We start from the raw sequence: 19,893 nt of genomic DNA on the forward strand, positions 1-19,893 counted from the left end.
AGGGCCACGACCAACAGGATGGCTACAGACTTCCTCATGGTTTTACCTGTAGGGTGATTTGATTTGATTTACTCGGTTGCACAGAGAGAAATACAGCCAGGGCTGCCCAACCATAGTAGCTGGAGGCTATCAGTAAGGGCTCGTCCTGGTAACAGGACAATGTACAGTCAACAGTATAAAAGGTTACATTTCATTCATCGATAAACGTATTTGAGGTTTGGTTCACGAACGGTTATACAGGCATTACACAGCTGTACGGTGTTTTTGATTAGTCAGGAGTAGATAGTCTCATTTGTGTACTCGATTGTCAGGGAGTGAAAAATTGAAAAATTCGAAAACTACAATCATTATATAAAGCCCGATTTACACCTGTTCTTTGAAATTGTGGTACTAGCGTAGTAGACTATACAGTTCGCGTCCACTTTACACTCACTGACAAGACGCAGACGATAGATAGCAGGACACCTGATTTCCGAGAAACTGTAGCGACATATCAGCGACATATAATGTGAACTATTGTGACCTTTGACTCGTTAACGTGAATTATGACGCTCGGTTAAGCACCCCTCGGGAGGTGTAGTAGACTTCTGTAGTAGACTACGATTCTCTTTGCTTGAGGAACATTTTACATCCAACTTTGAACCTCCTTTTCCCAACGAACCCTACCTATCCACCGAATATCATGCAAAACCATCTCGAGCTATGCTGTCCGCAAACAAACGAACACACACTCGGCCCGCTGCAGTGCCGAAGGAAAGTTCTACGCCAACCATTTTCGAACTCTTTTCTGCAACCGCTAATCAAATACCAAATATCATTAATGTCCATCCACAGCTACTCTCATTATATGCTCTTGACCTACATCTAAAGACGCAACATCAGTCAACCGAAAATATAACCTTCTTTGCGAAGGTAATAGCATCATGTGTACATTGGTTCTAAGATACATAGTTTTTCACTGCACACGCAGACAGAGAGAGAGAGAGCTGAGAGACATACACACACGCACAGACACACACACACACGCACACGTACTACACATACATACATACACCCGAGTGCAAGCACACACAATGTTCGCACTCACATTGTCACCGTCATACATTTATATATCTTCAAATTTGGACAGGCAGAAAACTTTCCCAACGTTTCATTCATATCAGCGGAATGCGCCACACCTGCATATTTCTGCACAGCGCAACAGACTGTCTGATACTGTTACTGATCACCCGTCTCAGTGCACTGTCAAAATACACTAAATACCCACCGTTTGGACCAAAAGAGGCGAGATTCTGATGCTGACGCCGTCAGAGAATGTAGGTATGAACAGTGCCTGACTTGGGTTTGGTCCCGAATGACGTCGCAACAAATTGTCCGAAGGTGACGAGTTGAAAAACAGGATTTTTCTATAATTGAAACGAACAAAAGGCTTGAGACAAAAGTAAATGCCAACACACACATTCCCGACTGTAGTCTGGTCACGTTTTGCTGTTCTCACTTGTTTTACACATACGTCAAGTCTGTCATAGTTAAGAGCTGTCTCACTGTTGAAACTTGCGTTAATTATTTGACGTCATTGATCAAGATTTCCGGATCCCATTCAGTATGACTTAATAATGCTTCTTGATCTGCTTTCCTGTGAATGAATTTCGATGTCCTTTTCGATGAATTCGAGGGAATTGACAAGTTAGTGATCTTTGGATTTGGATAATTCCACGAAGTATTACCAACCTCTTCTATTGATTAGTGCTTTAATGTTACTATTGAGCACGGAGTAAAGATTATCATAGGAAATGGTAAAAAGCCCTTAGTCATGTGTCCTGATACCCAAATATTGCGTCTAATTGTTTGGAAACAATTCATGAAATCGTTATTTTTTATTCCCCATTCCTACTACATTACTTTACGACAACATGGTATTCCTTATGAACATCATAGTTAAACTAATCACAACGTCTTAGAGCTGTGTTCAATACTAAGATGTATTACATTTTACTGTAGTAGATGTATTTCTGATATGATACAAAGCATATTAATCACTTGTGAATAAGATCGTCTCAGTCTGGGAAGATTTTGTACGGGTTAAGGATTCCTTTTGGGTCCATCAGTTTCTTAAGTTGTTTCATTAAGAGTACCGCTGGTCCAGTGTTACTGTGATACAGATAGTCTCTCTTCAGTATCCCCATCCCGTGTTCTGCGCTCACGCTTCCCTTACACTTGGCCACCCAGTCATAGACCCACGGCTCCAGGGCATCAAAGACCTCATCACTGTGTTGCGGACAGGTGACGTTCAGATGAATGTCGCTCTCCCCGAGGTGGCCGTAACCAACCACCCTGGTCACATCGGTCCCGACTCGCTCCCTGGTGTCCGCTACAAGGTCGTAGAATCTGGACATGGGAACGGTGACGTCATACTTGTAGACACAGCCGTCCCTTCGCAGAGCAACCGCCACATTCTCCCTCAACGCCCATATAGACTGGAACAACATGGCCGAAAAGAAAATATCATTTTTCTCCAATCTAGAGCTATGGAAACAAGCAAGGTCTTTGAATGACATTGAGCTGCAGTCTTCTAAAACCATCTTTAGACCATGGAAAAAAAGTGGCGTAAACTATATATGTTAAACACAACATGTTGATATTTTCATATACCCATTCATTTGTTACTCCGTTTGTACTCATTTGTTTGTATGTAATAGTGTGTATAGATGTAGAAGTCTGCGACGTTAAGAAAGTCTCTGTACTTCTGTTGTGTGAGTAAAGATTATTATTCTATCTTTTGAATGGATAGGGAAAAGCTATTCAACCTGATTAGAAAGATATATTTCGCTTTCACGATGTTGCAAATTTAAAAGAAAGCTACTCTCAAAGTGATTGACAGAGGTATTTTGCTACCTGTAATGTCGTAATGTCCGATAACATCAATTGCAAGAGATTTTGTTGCAAATATAGAAGGGACGTCTAGGAGGTGCGCATGTTGTCCACTGCATCGTACTTGTATTTCTTCATCATCATTTTAAAACTATTAATGTTCATGATCATATCATTGTACTTTACCTGGACTTTCGATGGTTCAGTTGCGACGGTGCCATCACCAACAATCCCGTTCTCCATCACATATCCCAGCAGGCTGTTCAGCTTCTCTTCATCATGAGCAGCATTTGATCCTGACGTCTCCACCAGTACGTAGTAGCTGTGAGCTCCCAGAGGACATGTAAGCTGGAGGTTCTCCTGTACCACTTCCATACTGGCTCGGTCCATGAACTCAACAGCAGATAGAATCTCCTGCAGCATTGTCTTAGCAGCATCGTACGTTTGCAAAACCTGAGCAAATGAGTCGCACCCTAGAATATAAAAATTGAGAAATTTAACAGCAATCGGCAATGGGTAACACATTTTGTTGCACTAAAGATATCAGTTTGTAAGATGACATCAAAGCTTTTATTTAGCCAATTTTTGTCACATTTTGGTGTCCTAATGAGCGCCACCATACTGGTACATTATTATTTGAACCAGGCCAATAACAAAGTCGAATACATGTACCTCGTTCCTATCTATGCTACTCTATATGTTTCTAGACTTATAAATTCGTTAGAGAAAACAATATTTTTGGTGAAGTTCCTCGGGAAATGTTGGCATTTTTGAGCTGTAAATTACAGTAAGGATTTTGGCTATTCTATTTTGCAAAAAAAAAAAACACAGACTTTTTTTTACATGTTTTCTATGTATTTGAATAAGAGACTTCATAGGTGGCCTGTGGCCTTTTGGCAGCTTACCCAAAAGAGCGACGCTAACGGCGCCAGGAATCCTGGGACAGAGAACTGAGGCAGCAGTGACGACTCCAAGTGAGCCTTCTGAACCAATAAACAGCTGCTTGAGGTCATACCCGGTGTTGTCTTTCCTCAGGGTAGACAGACAGTCTAAAACATCCCCGTTCGCTAGTACCTGAGTATGCGATAGGACACCCTTTTGTTGACCTGATACAGTCATTGCACTCTCGGCAATGGTATCATCATAAGTCTTTCATCACATTCAATCGGTTAAACAGATAAGAGATCCTCACGCTCATCACATTCAATGTTCATGTATGCAAGGAGGTTAAATCCTCCTTGATATATGTTTTGTCAACAATTAACTACCATATATTGCCTTTATTATAAATCCATGTTCTAACGAGCTAAGCAAAGGTAAGGTCATTTTGCTATATATGAAAACAGTATCTTGGTACATCAGAATCTAGATATCAAACTTAGTTATCCAATCATTATGCAATAAGCTTTATTGTTATTGTCAATCACTAAAAATAAATTGCACAATAAATCAGAACGGACATAAGTGATTTGGTAATGCAAGTACTACCTTAAGACCACAGTTTTATAGTCTCAAAAAATTACTTACAGCTTCAACCCCTAGGACGTTGCCATGAAGGTTACCATATCTGAGCATGCGTAGACCTCCGGCATTTGTGGAGATATTGCCTCCAATTTGACAGCTGCCCTTTGACCCCAGGATATGTGGCGTCATCAAACCATGTGGCTCCAAGGCTCCGTTAATTTTGTCCACCACACAGCCCGCCTGGCATACAAGAACACCTGTGGCAATGGCAAGTGTAGGTGCGATATTTTAGGACTGGTGCCCTGCTCAAAGCCCTTTGGGCTTAGCTATATAGCCGTACCGTGAAGCATATCTTTAATCTTGTATCCATGAGAATTACCATGGCATTGTAAATGTGCAAGATGAGGGATCGGGACGGGATCTTAACTCTGGCTAAAAAGTTAAAATATTTCAATACACGTGCACAAAGGCTTTATATATAATAATTACCAGATTACATCGTGGTATTGACATAGCCTCTATAGCAGGCTATCTGGGTCCTTTATCAGCTCATACTTTTCGGCTATTTTCTAGCTCATAATTTTGCTGGCCATTTCTTTTTGTACTGGGACGTTTGTACCCATTCCAGTTTGAAAAAAGATATGGCCAGCAAAAGTGTACCATGAGACAAAAAAAGGTCCAGAGAGTTTGCTATTGAGGCAAGTATATTGACACACTAATCAAGACATCGGGACAAGTACCAATAAACATTTGATGCCAACCTGAGATTTCGTCCAGACTGATGATTTTGTCCATGAGCGACAGAGAGATGATGACCTCATCGAACACAGGCACACTGCCGCCCACCAGTCCCGTGTTACCTCCCTGCGGCACCACCGCCAGTCTCCGGCCGTTACAGTACCGCAGGATAGCCGATACTTCTTCTGTCGTCTTGGGGCGGAGGAGAACCTGCCCATCACCTGGACGTACACACACACATACAGTAAACACTAAATAATTGCATCACGGCCATTGGCGTAAATCTGAGATTTGCATAAAATTCTGAAAACCCAAACCATTTTCCATTCGCTCCGTTATAAATATGGAATGACATAATCGCATAAGCTTTTATGGCATGAATCGGACATTAGGGTAAAACGTCGTCGTGTCATATCGCAAAGTGAGTCGGAAATGTGTGATAGAAATCAAGAAAACAGCCTTTATAAACGCATTAGTTCGCCAAAACTTTCGAATTGCCTCTGAAATGGACACAGAAAATGCGGTTTGCATTGAAAATCACGTTGAGTATGCCGATGGTTCCCTGGCGTTGGCAACACAAACATGCATACACACTTAACGGAAACGTCAGACTCATATAGGGAGTTGGAGAATTGAGAGTTTTCAGTGCAGGCCTCACGATCTGATGAAAGAGGCAGTCCGAATAGCAACATGCAAATTGCCCGATTTGTAGTAGTCTCTACCAGACTCCGGATCGCTGGAAAAATCGTAGAAAGTGGAACAAATCAGAGGAGTAAGCCGGCCAGAGGAATATAACCGGCCAGGGAACAGCACGCGATCGTCCTGGGATCGCGAGCTGTTCCTTGGCCGGTTATATTCCTCTCTATTTGTTCCATTTCCACGATTTTCCAGCGATCCGGAGTGTGGTAGAGACTAGATTTGTAGCCAGTCTGTTTCCCTTGGTAGTGGGGTTATTTTTTTTTTTATTCTGTTATGTACATCTACCTGCCTAACACCATTCTGGCAGCGTTACTTGTTGTATACAGGTATACTAAGGAAGTACGTAAAACGTTTGTTTGAGACAAACAAATGTCATCATTAATCATTGAATACTGTTTGCATCATGGGGCAGGTGTCTGTTGGGACGTCTTATTTGCTTCCCTCTCAACTTTTCTTAATATGTATTTAACGAAAACACCCTTTGACCTTCTTGATCAAAACGACTAACCTTGCTGAATAAGAAGGAAAGTCAGTTCACGTAAGTTAACTTCGTTAATTAGTTTCGTTAGCTAGTTAGTTAAGTCAATGATCTGTAACTAATTAAACTGACCTCTGCAGGTCCCTGACCAGTCCACGTTATGCCCTTCAATGTCATCCGGTTCGGTCAGCACACGTGAAGGAACGAGCCGCTCAAAAACCTGCAGGTCTCGGTCCGTCACTCTGGCAAAATCTCCCCTCTTCAGTTGAGGGAAACGCACCGAGCTCAACTGAACTCGCTCTGGTCTCTTTTGTGCCAAAGCCGTACTGCAGTGTACCCTCCTTCTCCAGACAGCAAAAGTGTTGTTTGTACTTTGTGTGTACCATACTGACTGGGCACATTGTATGTTGGGAACACGATACGACGTGTATTGTTCAAGTGCATACCGGATGACGTTGCTTCGTCTCATTGCCGCAGTGTAGTAGTTGTTGTAATGTTAACAACGGTTGACCCTGGAAGAAAATAAAACAACGACTCTCGGCATCTTTTTATCCAAATGATTTAATCATATATAATCTGTGCCGCTTCTAAATATAATTGCAATTTTTGAGGGTTGGATTGGACGTTCATTTAATATCATATCATGACCTTTCACTCAACATTTCCTCACCGTGAGTCAACATCCGTAAACATTGATTTACGATAGATATGAAATATCCACAGTAAATTCAATATGTCCTAGCGTGAAACATCCGAACATCTGTGCTGTCGTTCATCTACTGGCCATCAAATTAATGTTCCAAGCATTTGTGTCTTCTTGTGACCGTTTCATGATCATGATTTCTTTCAACCAAGGAGGTGATGCAATCTCCCATCTTACACCTTACATGAGACAGGTGAATAGGCATCTGTCGTTTGTAAGGCAATTTCCAAAGTAATACTGGTACCCTTTCTCCAACTATGAAATATTATGCAGCAAAATAAAGACCAGCCTACATACCCATAGCACCGACGGCTGTCATCTGACACCTGATACCTTTATTTAATCTGGCAGCTGCGGTCAGAAGTGACGGACCTCAACTCTCGCGAGACTACGACAAGTACGAGAAGAGAAACAACATGGCGGCCAAACGACGCATGGATGCGCAAGTTCCCGCGGAAGAGAGCGATTTGCTCAGCATAAGACCGCTGTAAGTCATTCTCAAACCATCTATTATTTCCTGTATTATCCAGGTATTATCACAGTGATTACTGTTAAGATACAGCTTTAATATGCACGAAAGAAAACAGTGTCTTTGTTCTGCCCCCCTCCCCCTCAACATTTTTCCCATGCACACCACAACACCAACTTCACTATGTGAAACCACACGTTTTATTCTGCAGGGGTGCAGGACAGGAGGTAGGCAGGTCCTGTCACATGCTGGAGTTTAAAGGGAAGAAGATTATGGTGAGTATATTTCTCATGCATCATGTTAGAAGAATTAATAGGTGAAAAACTAAGATGCTTTGAACACCATACAACAAAAAATTATGCAGAATTTGGATACCCATGTCCGAGATTTGTCTTTGCCTAGCAAGTTGCCACATATCAATAGGACAGAAATTTCTTCAACGTAAAAATCAAAAATATTCATAGCATCAGTAAAAACTCCAGACAGCTATGCAGACTAACTACAAGGAAGTTTGCGGTGGTTTTATGTTTGCGGTGAAGTGGTCACCACAAAAACTGCGAACATAAAACGGCCGCAAACATTCTGCATTTACAGTAATACTGTATCTTCATTGCTTACTGTTAGTTGAACCTTAAGAACTTAGACTAGAGTCTTCCACTCTGTCACATTCTTGAAGAGAAAAACTGCAGCCTTAAGAATTGTTTTCAGAACTTCCAGGTAATAATGTTGTCTATGTGCTCAACAACATGTTTGTCATTTAAGCGTTTTTGTGTGTCCTCACCAGCTTGATACTGGGATCCATCCAGGACTCAACGGGTTGAACGCCCTGCCGTTCCTTGACCTGATTGACCCTGAAGAGATTGACCTCCTGTTAATCAGTCAGTAAGTGTGCATTATCATTATGGCAAGCCTACTGAAACTGTGAACAAATCAGTAAGTGTTGAAAATATTTGCAAAAAATTGAGATTACCATTCATGTTTTCCTTGACTGCTTTATGGAGAGTATGATGTCCACGATTGTTTTTTGCTGTTGATTGATTCAAACCAAAATTAGAACGTTGAATTTTTTTTTTTTGCAGTGGCCTCTTCCGCCCGCAAAATCATAACTCTGCAAATATGTATTTTGCAATTCTACTGTATAGAGTCGATTCCATATTACCAAGAGGGTATTTCTTGCCTTTTGTTCCAACATTTTGGAAATCTTTATAACATTCTAACTATGATAAGTAACTGTTTAGAACTATTTATAACATCTGCGCAATGTTCTAAATATTTTTCATTGTGTTCATACATGTTAGAAACATTTCTAACATCAAAAATGTTATTTCTGTTAGTTTCTAAACCATTCCAACATAGATTCATCATTTGTGATCAAATGTGATCATATGTTCGAACATGAAAACAAAATGGTAAAACTGGGTCAGTGGGCTGGGAAGAGGGCAATTCACACATCCCTGCCAAGTACAGGAAATTCTGTCTGTCTGACACCTTCTCACAAAAGAGCCACCAGTGTCTCCTAAAGAAAATCTAAAAATAGAAGACCCAAACAAAAGACCTAGCTTAGCAGTTTGGTTTATGGGGGTAATAAAAGTTTTTATGGAGGAAAAAAATTACACAAATTGTTGGAACATGTAATCACATGTTCCAAACAATAACAAAAACACATAGATGTTTCTAAATTGTTCTAAATAAAGAGATATTTGTACCAGTAATTTCCAAATGTTTCCAACATATATAGATAGGTTCAAAGCAGTGTTTCCGCCAGACCTCAGCTGGGAGGCCGTCCACCTTGGGGCGTGAAAACCGCGAAAATTAAATTTAATTAAAAAACCGCGAAAATTAATTTTAATTGTAAAACCGCGAAAATTCAAGTTAACGGCTAACTGTCGCAAGAAAAAACAAAACAACTAACGTCCGATAAAATTCAGTGCCGTAACAACAAGGATGTTTTGATTTCTGCTGCGTACCGGTATGCCGCACCGAACGGGTACTACTACTTTTAAAAAGTTCCAGAAACGGTTCTTGGACTTTCAAAAAAGAAATAACATTTGTATATATTGTATTTTATGTTGTGGTATACTTATAAATCATCTAAAACCTTCCATAGATCGAGAAATTTGCGTTCAGAAATGACTAAAAACATCGTCTATCGGCGGCAATGTGCGTAATGGCGGCCAAAATCCCGCAATCTCCCGTGGTGACTTCTCGCGAGATCTGGGAAAGCTAGCGACGTCATGGGAAACTAGCGCTGTGATTGGCCAGGATAAACAACAAGCTCTCGAGCGCCATATTGGAGCTTATTTATCCCGAAAATTTCTGCCGTTTTCGGAGATTTTGCGGGCTCAAAACTCATATCAAAAGGAACCAAAGTTATACTTGATGTTTTTTACGTCCATCACCTCTTATGTGAACACTTTATTTTTCCAATGTGTTGCCGATAACGAACTAGAACGAGGTCGGGGATTTCCCGTGCCGAGCACCCGGGCCGGTGGGCACATGTTTCTGATTGTGTTTTGTTTTGTTTACGATGATTGACGATGAAAACAGAGACTAAAGTTGTTAATCTAGACAAAGTTAGTGTGTTGTCTTATTTCTCCCAATAACAAAGTTTAGTTTGTAGTGTTATACTTATAGCGAGATCGACCTACCGAAATGTGACTCAGGGCAAATTCGCATAACTGAGACCTTGAAAAACGGGTTTTAATCGTATGCGAAAGGCCGCCGACACACATTGTCAACAACCATAACAATAGCAAAACAAACAGTAAGCGGCTTTCTGACTGTGGACGGCGTCCCCTAAGCCTCTAGCTTCAATACAAAACACAAAACTGCGGTTTACATTTATCCACTTTGTACAGATTTCTCGGCAAAATGTGGGTCGCAATTTTTTTATGAGGACGGCCTCTGGTTGCGTTCAAGCCGTCCAAAACGAAATGAGACCGTCATTGGACGGGTGGACGCCCCTCTGGCGGAAACACTGGTTCAAACATGTTCAAACTTTCATCTTCAATTGTTTGAACAGTTTAGAACTTCAGTGGCTGAAATATTCTTTTACTTAGAATAGTTCAAACTTACTACAAATATTATTTCAAAACCCTCTCGGTGACTCGGAATCGACTCTAGCAAGATTGTTTCAACAGAACTTCAAACACCTCTTTTTCCCTCCAACTGCAAATAAAACCACTGCCAAAGTAAATGCCTTCATAGTAGCTAATGATCACTCACTAACTCACTCACTCATAGTCATGATCACATGGACAAGGTATACATCAATTGTTCCAGGAAGAAATCTTTGATTTATAGACTAGATCACCAAAGATAAATGTATGTTTAGACTTGTTGAAGAGTAGATATTGAAGAAGATGATTATCTCGTGATGATACATGTAACCAACTGTTTCCACTCCACCCTAGCTTCCATCTGGACCACTGTGGAGGCCTGCCGTATTTCCTGACCAAGACCAGTTTCCGTGGACGTGTGTTCATGACTCATGCCACTAAGGCCATCTACAAGTGGCTGTTGTCAGATTACATCAAAGTCAGGTAAGGCCAGCACTATACTATAGATCATATCTTATCCAATCCTCTTTAGTCACTTGAAAACACATCAGAGGAATAATTTACTTCTACTTATTGTATATTTTAACAAAAAGACTGTAGACATTCTGAAACTCCCTAATACAGTGACAACATTGTTTTCTCTCTGTATTTATGACATATTTCCTGTTTTTATTCAGCAACATTTCATCAGAAGACATGTTGTACACAGAGAATGACCTAAGTGCCAGCATGGATAAGATAGAAACAGTCAACTTCCACCAGGTAAGAATGCATTGTACATGGGTTAAAGTGTTTTTGTTAATAGTTCAAGCTCATTATTTATTTTACATGTCCAGTCAAACGGGGAGCACTCACACACTCATTGGATAGTGAGCGTGTAAGTGACTGAATAACTACTAAACTGAAAAGAATTTTATCATTTGGCAAAATATTTTAACAATTTCACACAACAAAGTTTGCTACTTAGGGAGCTTTCCAGGCGCACTCTGTGTCTTATAAAACCCAGTAGATCTCGTTTTTAGAGTTCTCTTGTGACCTGTGACTGGTGATGTTGATTATCACTTGACAACTTTTTGCACGCCTTGTGGCATTGGTGTGGTGTAACTAGTAGCGGGTTTGGCTCCAAATCAAGAGGTCCCAAGTTTGATACCCACCGTGTCCTGACATTGTGCCCTTTTATTAGGAAAGGCACTTTACACAACTTTCCCTTACATTGGAGTGGCACCAACCATGCCTCCATGGCTAATGTGTCTAAATGCGTGCCAAAAAACACACTACTCAGTACTGGTACATATTTGGTGCCCCAATGCACCAACATCTGCACATTGACATTTACCAAGAACCATTAATTTTTATTTTTATCTTTTATTTTTTGCACACCATAGGAGACAGATGTCAATGGCATCAAGTTCTGGTGCTACAATGCAGGCCATGTGCTGGGTGCAGCCATGTTTATGATAGAGATCGCAGGTGTGAAGATCCTGTACACAGGAGACTTCTCCCGGCAGGAGGACAGACATCTCATGGCAGCAGAGGTGCCTGCCATCCATCCTGATGTCCTCATCATAGTAAGTTCATCATCAAAACACTCTGATCTTTCTGTAACATCTAATATATCTACATGTACATTCTCAATGTTAGGTTTATGACCAGTAATTTCATTTGCAGGTTGACTGAGGAAAACTATGTAACTGCACATTGACACTGGTTTATGGTTATGGTTGACTACAGGGAACAGAACCTCCCAGTTTAACTTCATATACAGTATTGGATTTTAGGAAGTAGAATAATTATGTTGTATGTTACTAAAATGTATATCTCAAACAGTGCTCGAAATACCCACTTTCACACTTGCAAATGCAACCACATTTTACTTGGCCCCACTTAGTTTCAAATCCAGTAACGCAGTGCACAACCTGAAATTTGCATTTTAAAACAGAACTTCCATATTATAAGCCTTTGTATTTATTCTCAATAAGATAAAAAAGTGGTTTTGAGCACTGCCTAAATGTCTTAACACTAAGTTTGATTTAGTTGAAAGATAGCACCAAAAACCATGTTTTGTCAAAGGTTCTTCTCTGTAATTATGATAGGAAAGGTGATAAAAGTTTATGTGAAAAGCATGAAAGTTCACCAGCGTTGGTAGTTAGACATATGAATGAAAGTTAATGGTGTGTTTCTTTCTACTAATACCTCTGTATGACATGTTTGTGAAGGAAGCGACATACGGTACACACATCCATGAAAAGCGAGAGGAGAGGGAAGCCCGTTTCACGAGTACCGTACACGACATCGTCAACAGGGGAGGCAGGTGTCTCATACCGGTGTTTGCTCTGGGAAGGGCACAGGAGCTGCTGCTGATATTAGGTGAAATACTATTGGTATTCAGCTTACTCAAAAATCTTTGACATTAATGTCTCACTCACTTTATAGTATGGTTACTAACACCCCCATTACACTAGAGACTGCAAGCAATGATTGAACAAAAATTTGAAAGATTGCTCAACAAATTTCGTAGATTAAGAACAAATTTGTAAACAGTCTGTTTGTTTTGCTGTCTTTTAAATAATGCTTATACTTATACTGTATTATATTGCAAGTGTAAAATCAGTGGTGACACAAGTCCAATTTTTGTCACACGTAAGTTGCTCAGTGATCACCACGTGGTGAAAGGGGGCTTAGATCATTAGCCTCGGGCATATCTAGAATCTTTCTCTTGGATAGAAAATAGCCTTGTCTTTTTCAGAGGCAGCCAAATGCAGTCAAATAGTTTGTACCGTGATAACATGTTATATGTAATTGTTTTGCACATCTTTCCTGCAGACGAGTACTGGAGTAACCACCCTGAGCTCCATGACATCCCCATCTACTATGCCTCCTCACTGGCCAAGAAGTGCATGGCCGTGTACCAGACTTACATCAACGCCATGAATGAGAAAATTCGCAAACAGGTCAGATTTTCGAGAATGTATACATAACCTTATAGTTGATAGACATTAGTGCTATGTAGTACATTACTTTACTCTTTGTCTTAATTTGAGACTGTACATGCAATTTGCCTTTGGCCATGATTTTACAATAAGCATGAGTTGAATTGTAATTTCCAACACAAAAAAATTACAACTCCAATACAAATTTACCTACAAAGATGAACTTTCAAGCATTAATCATTATGGTTGTTTTCAACATAGTAACACGACAGATGCAAATCACAATATCTTTTTTAATGTACTTTGATACTTTATTAGTCCATTGGCTGAAAAATGTGTGTTCAAATAGTGACATATTACTTGAAATTTAATGTGCTGTGTTTTTTGTATACACTGAAAACAGGCACCTTGCTGTCTGTATTTCATGCACTGATGAAGAAAATAAATGCATAGTCTCTGTCATTCCCATTGCTAATAATGGTCATATTTACTGTGCTTTTCTTCTGCAGATTTCAGTCAGTAATCCATTTGTGTTTAAGCACATCTCCAACCTCAAGGTAAGAGTACAAGACTTTCTGTTCCTAGTAAGGGAGGATAAGGTCATGTGATGTACCTTTTTAGATACTGATTTGTGATTTGAAGGTTTTCTCAGTCACAAGAAAAGACAGTGGTTTGAACTATGTAAGAATTGTTGTGAGAAGCCCTTTTTTACTGCAGTTATTTACTGGTATACGTTTCTGACAGACATTTGAAAATTAATTTTTAATATGATTTCAATAGCTCTGTCAACTTATTCATCATAGGAAATGTAATCTGATACTTATTCTCTATGGAAAACACAAGTCCCAGATTGTCGTCCAAATTTTAATGGTTGGGAGTTCGTTTATGAATTTTGTTCAGACCCTTTAGTCGTGTTAAGTGGCATATAGGGCAGCAACCTTTTCTCGCTTTTTCAGTAACAGGATACAGAGAGGAGTTGCTAGCCCTTCCCCTTGATGTTCTTGAGGCACCTCTTCAAACAAAGGACCTGCATTTTTCACCCCTCCCCAAAACATGAGTGCAGCCCCAACTGGCATGCCCTACCCAGGATTGAACTGGGGGCTCCCAATGACCAACAACACTAATTGGAACCAAGAGTTCCACTGTAAGGCTGCTACCAGTTGAGCTACAGGAACATCCCTAGGGTCCGGACTCCAGAGTAACCTGTATTTTTGTACACCTCAGGGCATGGACCACTTTGATGACATTGGTCCATCTGTGGTGATGGCCAGTCCTGGCATGATGCAGAGTGGACTGTCCAGGGAGCTGTTTGAGAGCTGGTGCACTGACCGACGGAATGGGTGTATCATCGCAGGCTACTGTGTAGAGGGGACACTAGCAAAGGTTAGCATCAGAATGTTTCCTCGCTGTTTCATTAGCAGGGTACGTATGTTTTTACAGCGAGGGGTCGCCAGCCCTTTCCCTTAATGGGCTTGAGGCAGAGCTTGCCACACTAACTTTGATTTACGATGTACATGTACGATTTTGATTACCGCTTGGTTATTTGGGGTTGTATTTTGTTTATGAATTCATCTCACTTCTTTTTTTATGTTATTTTGTTCATGTTATTCTGTGCAGGGCACATCTGTAGAGCAGTATACTAAGCACTCAGCATGTCCTGTATAAAGAAAATAGAAATAAATGAATAATTAGCAAAATGGCAAGCTAAGCTGTCTACTGTGAGAAAACAAACAATTCTCTTTAATAGATTGGAGCCATACAGGAACTAACCATATGTATAACATTGTCCTAGATGATATCTAACCAAAAGGTCCTTGTTTTCTAGCACATTATGTCAGAACCAGAAGAGATCACCACCATGTCAGGGCAGAAAATCCCACTGAAATGTTCAGTAGGTGAGTCTGGAACTTACCCATTCTTACAAATATAGTTAATGATCAAGTCAACAATTAGTCCTACAAGTCTTTTTGTTTGTTTTCTGAATGTAAAACTAGGAAATAATCTTCCAACTTCTCTCCCACAGATTACATTTCCTTTTCGGCTCACACGGACTACCAGCAGACAAGTGACTTCATCAGACAGCTCAAGCCTCCACATGTGGTACGTACTTGGTCAATACTTCTTTAGATGTTGTCACATTAATACAGTGACATTGCAATACAATCATGCTCTTCTGTAACAAGTAGCATTTTGATCATTGCCTCAAAATGTTTCAAATCTTTTATTGTGTAAAATTTGTTTTTTTGTCATTGGGGTATGGTGTTGATGATTTAGCTTGCAAACATGGGACAAGTGGTCAGAAGTTTGATTCCTTGCATTCCTTCCTAGATGCTCTGCCTTTGGAAAAGGCTATAAATATAACTTTCTTCACTCCAGCCAGGTGTGAAAATGGCTTACCCGGCTTCAATTGGACAGTCAAGAGGCAGTTAAAAGAGAGAGGGATGGGCTTTGTATTCCAATCCATGCCCCTAAGGTAACAACCAATGCCCCTACAACCTCTGTAACAGCTCCTGCACTTGTTGTGTTTCAGGTTTTGGTACACGGAGAGGCAAACGAGATGAGCAGACTGAAGGCAGCTGTTATCCGTGAGTATGAGGATGATCCAGACGTGAACATCGAGGTGCACAACCCTAAAAACACCCAGGCTGTGGAGCTGTACTTCAGGGGAGAGAAGATGGCAAAGGTAGGAAACTCTCAGAAATTATGTCAGATGAACTTCAGATTTTGAATAGTGTTTTACTATTACCTGCTGATGTTTCGATGCCTATCAGGCATCTTCCTCAGAGCTTCTAAATTGAGTTCTGCTTCTCGCCGCTATATGTAGCCAATGTAGGTAGTGCTTTTGCAGCAAGAACACAATTCCAAAAGTGGCTAAGTTTGTACCCCCTTGTCAAGTACACTTATTTTCATAGATTTTTATAGTACTGGACTCTAGAAAATTTTCCTAAGAATGTTTTGTTATTGTTTTTTGTTGTACCTCTTACTTTTCTCTTCAACTGTTGTTGTGTATAGAACATTAGTTTCATAGCCAGTGGCTACAGTGCACCAATACTAACATATAAACATATCTTTTAGCCAATTTGGGGGGTTTGAATTGTATGTTTTTCTCCTTTTGTTTAGGTCATGGGTTCCCTAGCATCCAAGAAGCCTGAGCAGAGTGACCGACTGTCAGGAATCCTGGTCAAGAGGAACTTCAACTACCACCTGGTGGCTCCCTCTGACATCTCCAGTAAGGAAACCAGCATCTAGTAGCTAGTACTTACCAGTATGAAATGAGCCTGGTGTTGCACATGTTTGTAAGTACAGTATGTACATGTACCAACCTACATTGTAGAAAGTGTGACAAGTCTTAATAGTAATGAGCTCTAGCTTTAATATTAATGAGCTAGATATTAACACGCATGCATAGCGTCAGTAGACAGTTGGAGAGACCAGAAGAAAGATACCTCTACGAAGCACAGAGGCTCCAGTGGAAGATTGAATAAACCGTTAGCAAAACCTCGTCGCGCCTGAGTTATCATTACAGAAGACTACAGCAGATAGGTCTAGATACAGAGATCATCTAGACAGAGTTACAGAAAGGAGCTGTGATCATGACATGCTTGTCTTTTGCCTTCCTGTTCAGATTATACGGACCTGGCGACCAGCACAGTGACCCAGAGACAGAGTATCCAGTATGTGGGACCCTTCAGTCTGCTGCAGCAGCACCTCATGCTGCTGTCTGGGGATGTGGAACAGATAGAAGTACAGGAGAAGCCTGCGCTCAGGGTCTTCAAGGCTGTCACCATCATCCAGGAGCCTGGCATGGTCGTCTTGGAGGTAGGGAACCATGCAGCTCAAATGACAATCTGTAACGTATTGGAAAGTGGGTCTGTTGGCTTCCTTGGTCTATGACTAAATTCAACGGATGTTGTTGACATCCATCTTTCTCGAAAGACAATGGTAAGCAGATAGTCACTTGCCGTCGTAGGTTAGGTCTTTTTGCCTGCCCTACACATGCCTTTTTTGGTGAAGGAGGGGTGTGCACTTCCTTCTCCACAATCTCATCTACTGGCGCATTAAGTCCCACAGGGACAAGAACAATGTAATGCTTGTGTATCAGGTGTACAACACCTACCGATTCCATAGTACCCATACGTTATCTTGAATGGTACCAGCTATTTGAACATCGCACAGCCAATCCCGTTCCCATGTGAATAAAGTTAGTTGAGTTCTGGTATTCACCGTGTGCTCATATCTTTACACTTGTATTGATGCAGTGAAATGGTTAACATCTGTTCAGACAGTTCTCATTTGACAATACAACTTGGATGGTCATTCTTGCTTGACGAATGGTTGTAATTGTTCTTCTCCACCAATAGTGGACAGCCAACCCAGTAAATGACATGTTTGCTGATGCAGTGGTGACAGTGATCCTGAAGGTGGGAACAGACCCTAAGATGCAGAAACGTAAGTATAACCCTCTGAGAAGGTAGGGGCAATGGGTTGGTACTCCACTATGTCTAGGACACAGTATTGAAAGGCAGAGCCCATCCCTCTCCTTCCACCACCTTTTACCTCCCCAGTTGAAGTCAGGTATTTACACCAGGGTGGAGTGAGAAAACTTGTGTAAAGAGCTTTCCCCAATGACAGCGTCTAGCCCGTGATGCCAGGAATCAAACCCATAACCTCTTGATCTCGTGCCTTCTAGCCTAAGCATTCTGCTATTTGATGCCACTACACGCCACTATCACAGAAAGACCAAGTTTGAAGAGTCAGCTGTAGCATTGTTTTGTCATCTTTGATCATGAATATTTTATCATGAAAACCGTTATGTCACACATACAAATAAAACAGGAAATGGCTGTTAACTGTTGCTCAATCAAAGAAGTAAACATGAAGTATGAGCTCCTTTTGTTGGATGTCTCTTGTGCAGTTGTGCCTGCACCAACCAAGACCAACAAGCAGCACTTCACAGACAAACTAACGGAGCTGATGACAGACCTGTATGGGGAGAAGGCCATCACGCACATGACTAAAGGTGACATCATGGCCGTCACTGTGGATGGAAAAACAGCAAACATCTGTCTCGACACTCTGGTGAGCAAGTCTGGTTGGAATCAAATTTTACCTGTAGGTATTAGTAGTAAGGGTTTGGTCACATTGTAGCAGGAAGGTTGTACAATTGTGAAGTGAGGACAATCTTGGGATATTTGTGCATGTGTCAAAGAATATTCATCTGTCTTGGTACGGAAAAGATTGTTGTAGATCCTTGTGAGTGAGTGAGAGAGTGAGTAAAGTCGTGTAAAGCACCTTTCCCAAGGACAAAACGTCTGGTCCAGAAAGGCCAGGAATCGAACTGGGACCTCTCAATCAAGTCAGGGCTCGAAATTCATTTTTGGGATTAGGTGCACTGGTGCACCCAGCTTAAGAAATTGGGTGCACCAAGAAAATTTGGGGTGCACCGCTTAAATTTAAGTAGAATGTCAAAAAAAACTTATAACAAAATTTAATTACAAGCTATCAAATTCTTGAACAAGTAACATGACAGACATTTTTATTATCTTTCTAACACTTAGATGTCAAGAATATGATGTATACTAGTAAACTTGATATCTGTCAATACATAAACCTAGGAAAATATTTGGGTGCCTGAAAAAAATTGGGTGCACAGTTCCAATTTTAGGTGCACCAGAGTGCACATGCACCCAGTATTTCGAGCCCTGTAAGTCCTATATAGCCAAGCCATTCAATTCCACCAGGAATATTTCATATGGAATCAGCTTATATCACCATTGTGCTAGTTGGTTTTCAGACCATCTGACCATTTTTGCTTTATTTTTTACAGGAGGTGGACTGTGAAGCTGATGAAGACTTCCAGCAGACTGTTTCTCAGTCTGTCAGCAGACTCTATCATTCCCTCACTCCTGTCTACAGATAGTCAACACAATCCTTCATTCCAAATTCTACATAATCCTTTAAGAAAGGCTATTCTCAAGACGACAACTTGATTTGTTTTTCATGCAGTGTTGAAATGTATTCTTATCACTAGCTCTTCCAATTGATGTTACACTGTATTTGTGTCAAAGGTTTTTCCTGGAAAGCATAGTTTATGTGAAAGTATTCTGTGTATACACTTTATGTAATGTTGTCCACTTAACTATTTGAAAATGGAAAATGGAAGTGTGTTAATGGAAGCATTTATGTTAACTATAACTGTTAACATCCTTGGTATTATGTGTATATGTTAGGCTACGAGATTTTGACCTATATGGCCATTATTTATATATAGACAAACATGGTATCTTTTAAGAGCTTATGTCAGATACCTTTGTGCTTTTAAGATTTAGAGCTGTTACACAACTTAGCTTAGGTTAGGAAACCCTTGCCACAAAGTCTATTGAAGTTGAAGTCCTTGGAATCTTTTGTACAAAATAAACATTTTCTTTGACTTACGACTTGTCATCGAGTACAAGTATTTTGGACTGTATTTAAATAGAAAC

General features: G+C 40.6%; 2 protein-coding genes across 2 annotated transcripts; one reads left to right on the forward strand and one right to left on the reverse strand.

Moving 5' to 3' along the window:
• Positions 1–1,819: 1,819 nt before the first annotated feature.
• On the reverse strand, positions 1,820–7,317 carry LOC118430432 (D-2-hydroxyglutarate dehydrogenase, mitochondrial-like). Its single transcript, XM_035841299.1, has 7 exons — positions 7,251–7,317; positions 6,383–6,762; positions 5,097–5,294; positions 4,399–4,592; positions 3,777–3,945; positions 3,058–3,344; positions 1,820–2,477 (listed from the first exon to the last, which is right to left on the reverse strand). The coding sequence occupies exons 2-7, from the start codon at positions 6,717–6,719 to the stop codon at positions 2,058–2,060; spliced, it is 1,605 nt and encodes a 534-aa protein (XP_035697192.1). The 5' UTR covers positions 6,720–6,762; positions 7,251–7,317; the 3' UTR covers positions 1,820–2,057.
• On the forward strand, positions 7,292–19,845 carry LOC118430430 (cleavage and polyadenylation specificity factor subunit 3-like). The gene is made up of 18 exons (XM_035841294.1): positions 7,292–7,440; positions 7,634–7,697; positions 8,207–8,304; positions 10,836–10,964; positions 11,159–11,243; positions 11,867–12,049; positions 12,698–12,848; positions 13,305–13,432; positions 13,921–13,968; positions 14,636–14,794; positions 15,237–15,306; positions 15,435–15,511; positions 15,942–16,094; positions 16,532–16,640; positions 17,037–17,230; positions 17,773–17,860; positions 18,327–18,490; positions 19,239–19,845. The coding sequence occupies exons 1-18, from the start codon at positions 7,370–7,372 to the stop codon at positions 19,329–19,331; spliced, it is 2,064 nt and encodes a 687-aa protein (XP_035697187.1). The 5' UTR covers positions 7,292–7,369; the 3' UTR covers positions 19,332–19,845.
• The last annotated feature ends 48 nt before the right edge of the window (positions 19,846–19,893 follow it).

Source organism: Branchiostoma floridae, chromosome 14 (genome assembly GCF_000003815.2).
Source record: "Branchiostoma floridae strain S238N-H82 chromosome 14, Bfl_VNyyK, whole genome shotgun sequence".
Lineage (NCBI taxonomy): Eukaryota > Metazoa > Chordata > Leptocardii > Amphioxiformes > Branchiostomatidae > Branchiostoma > Branchiostoma floridae.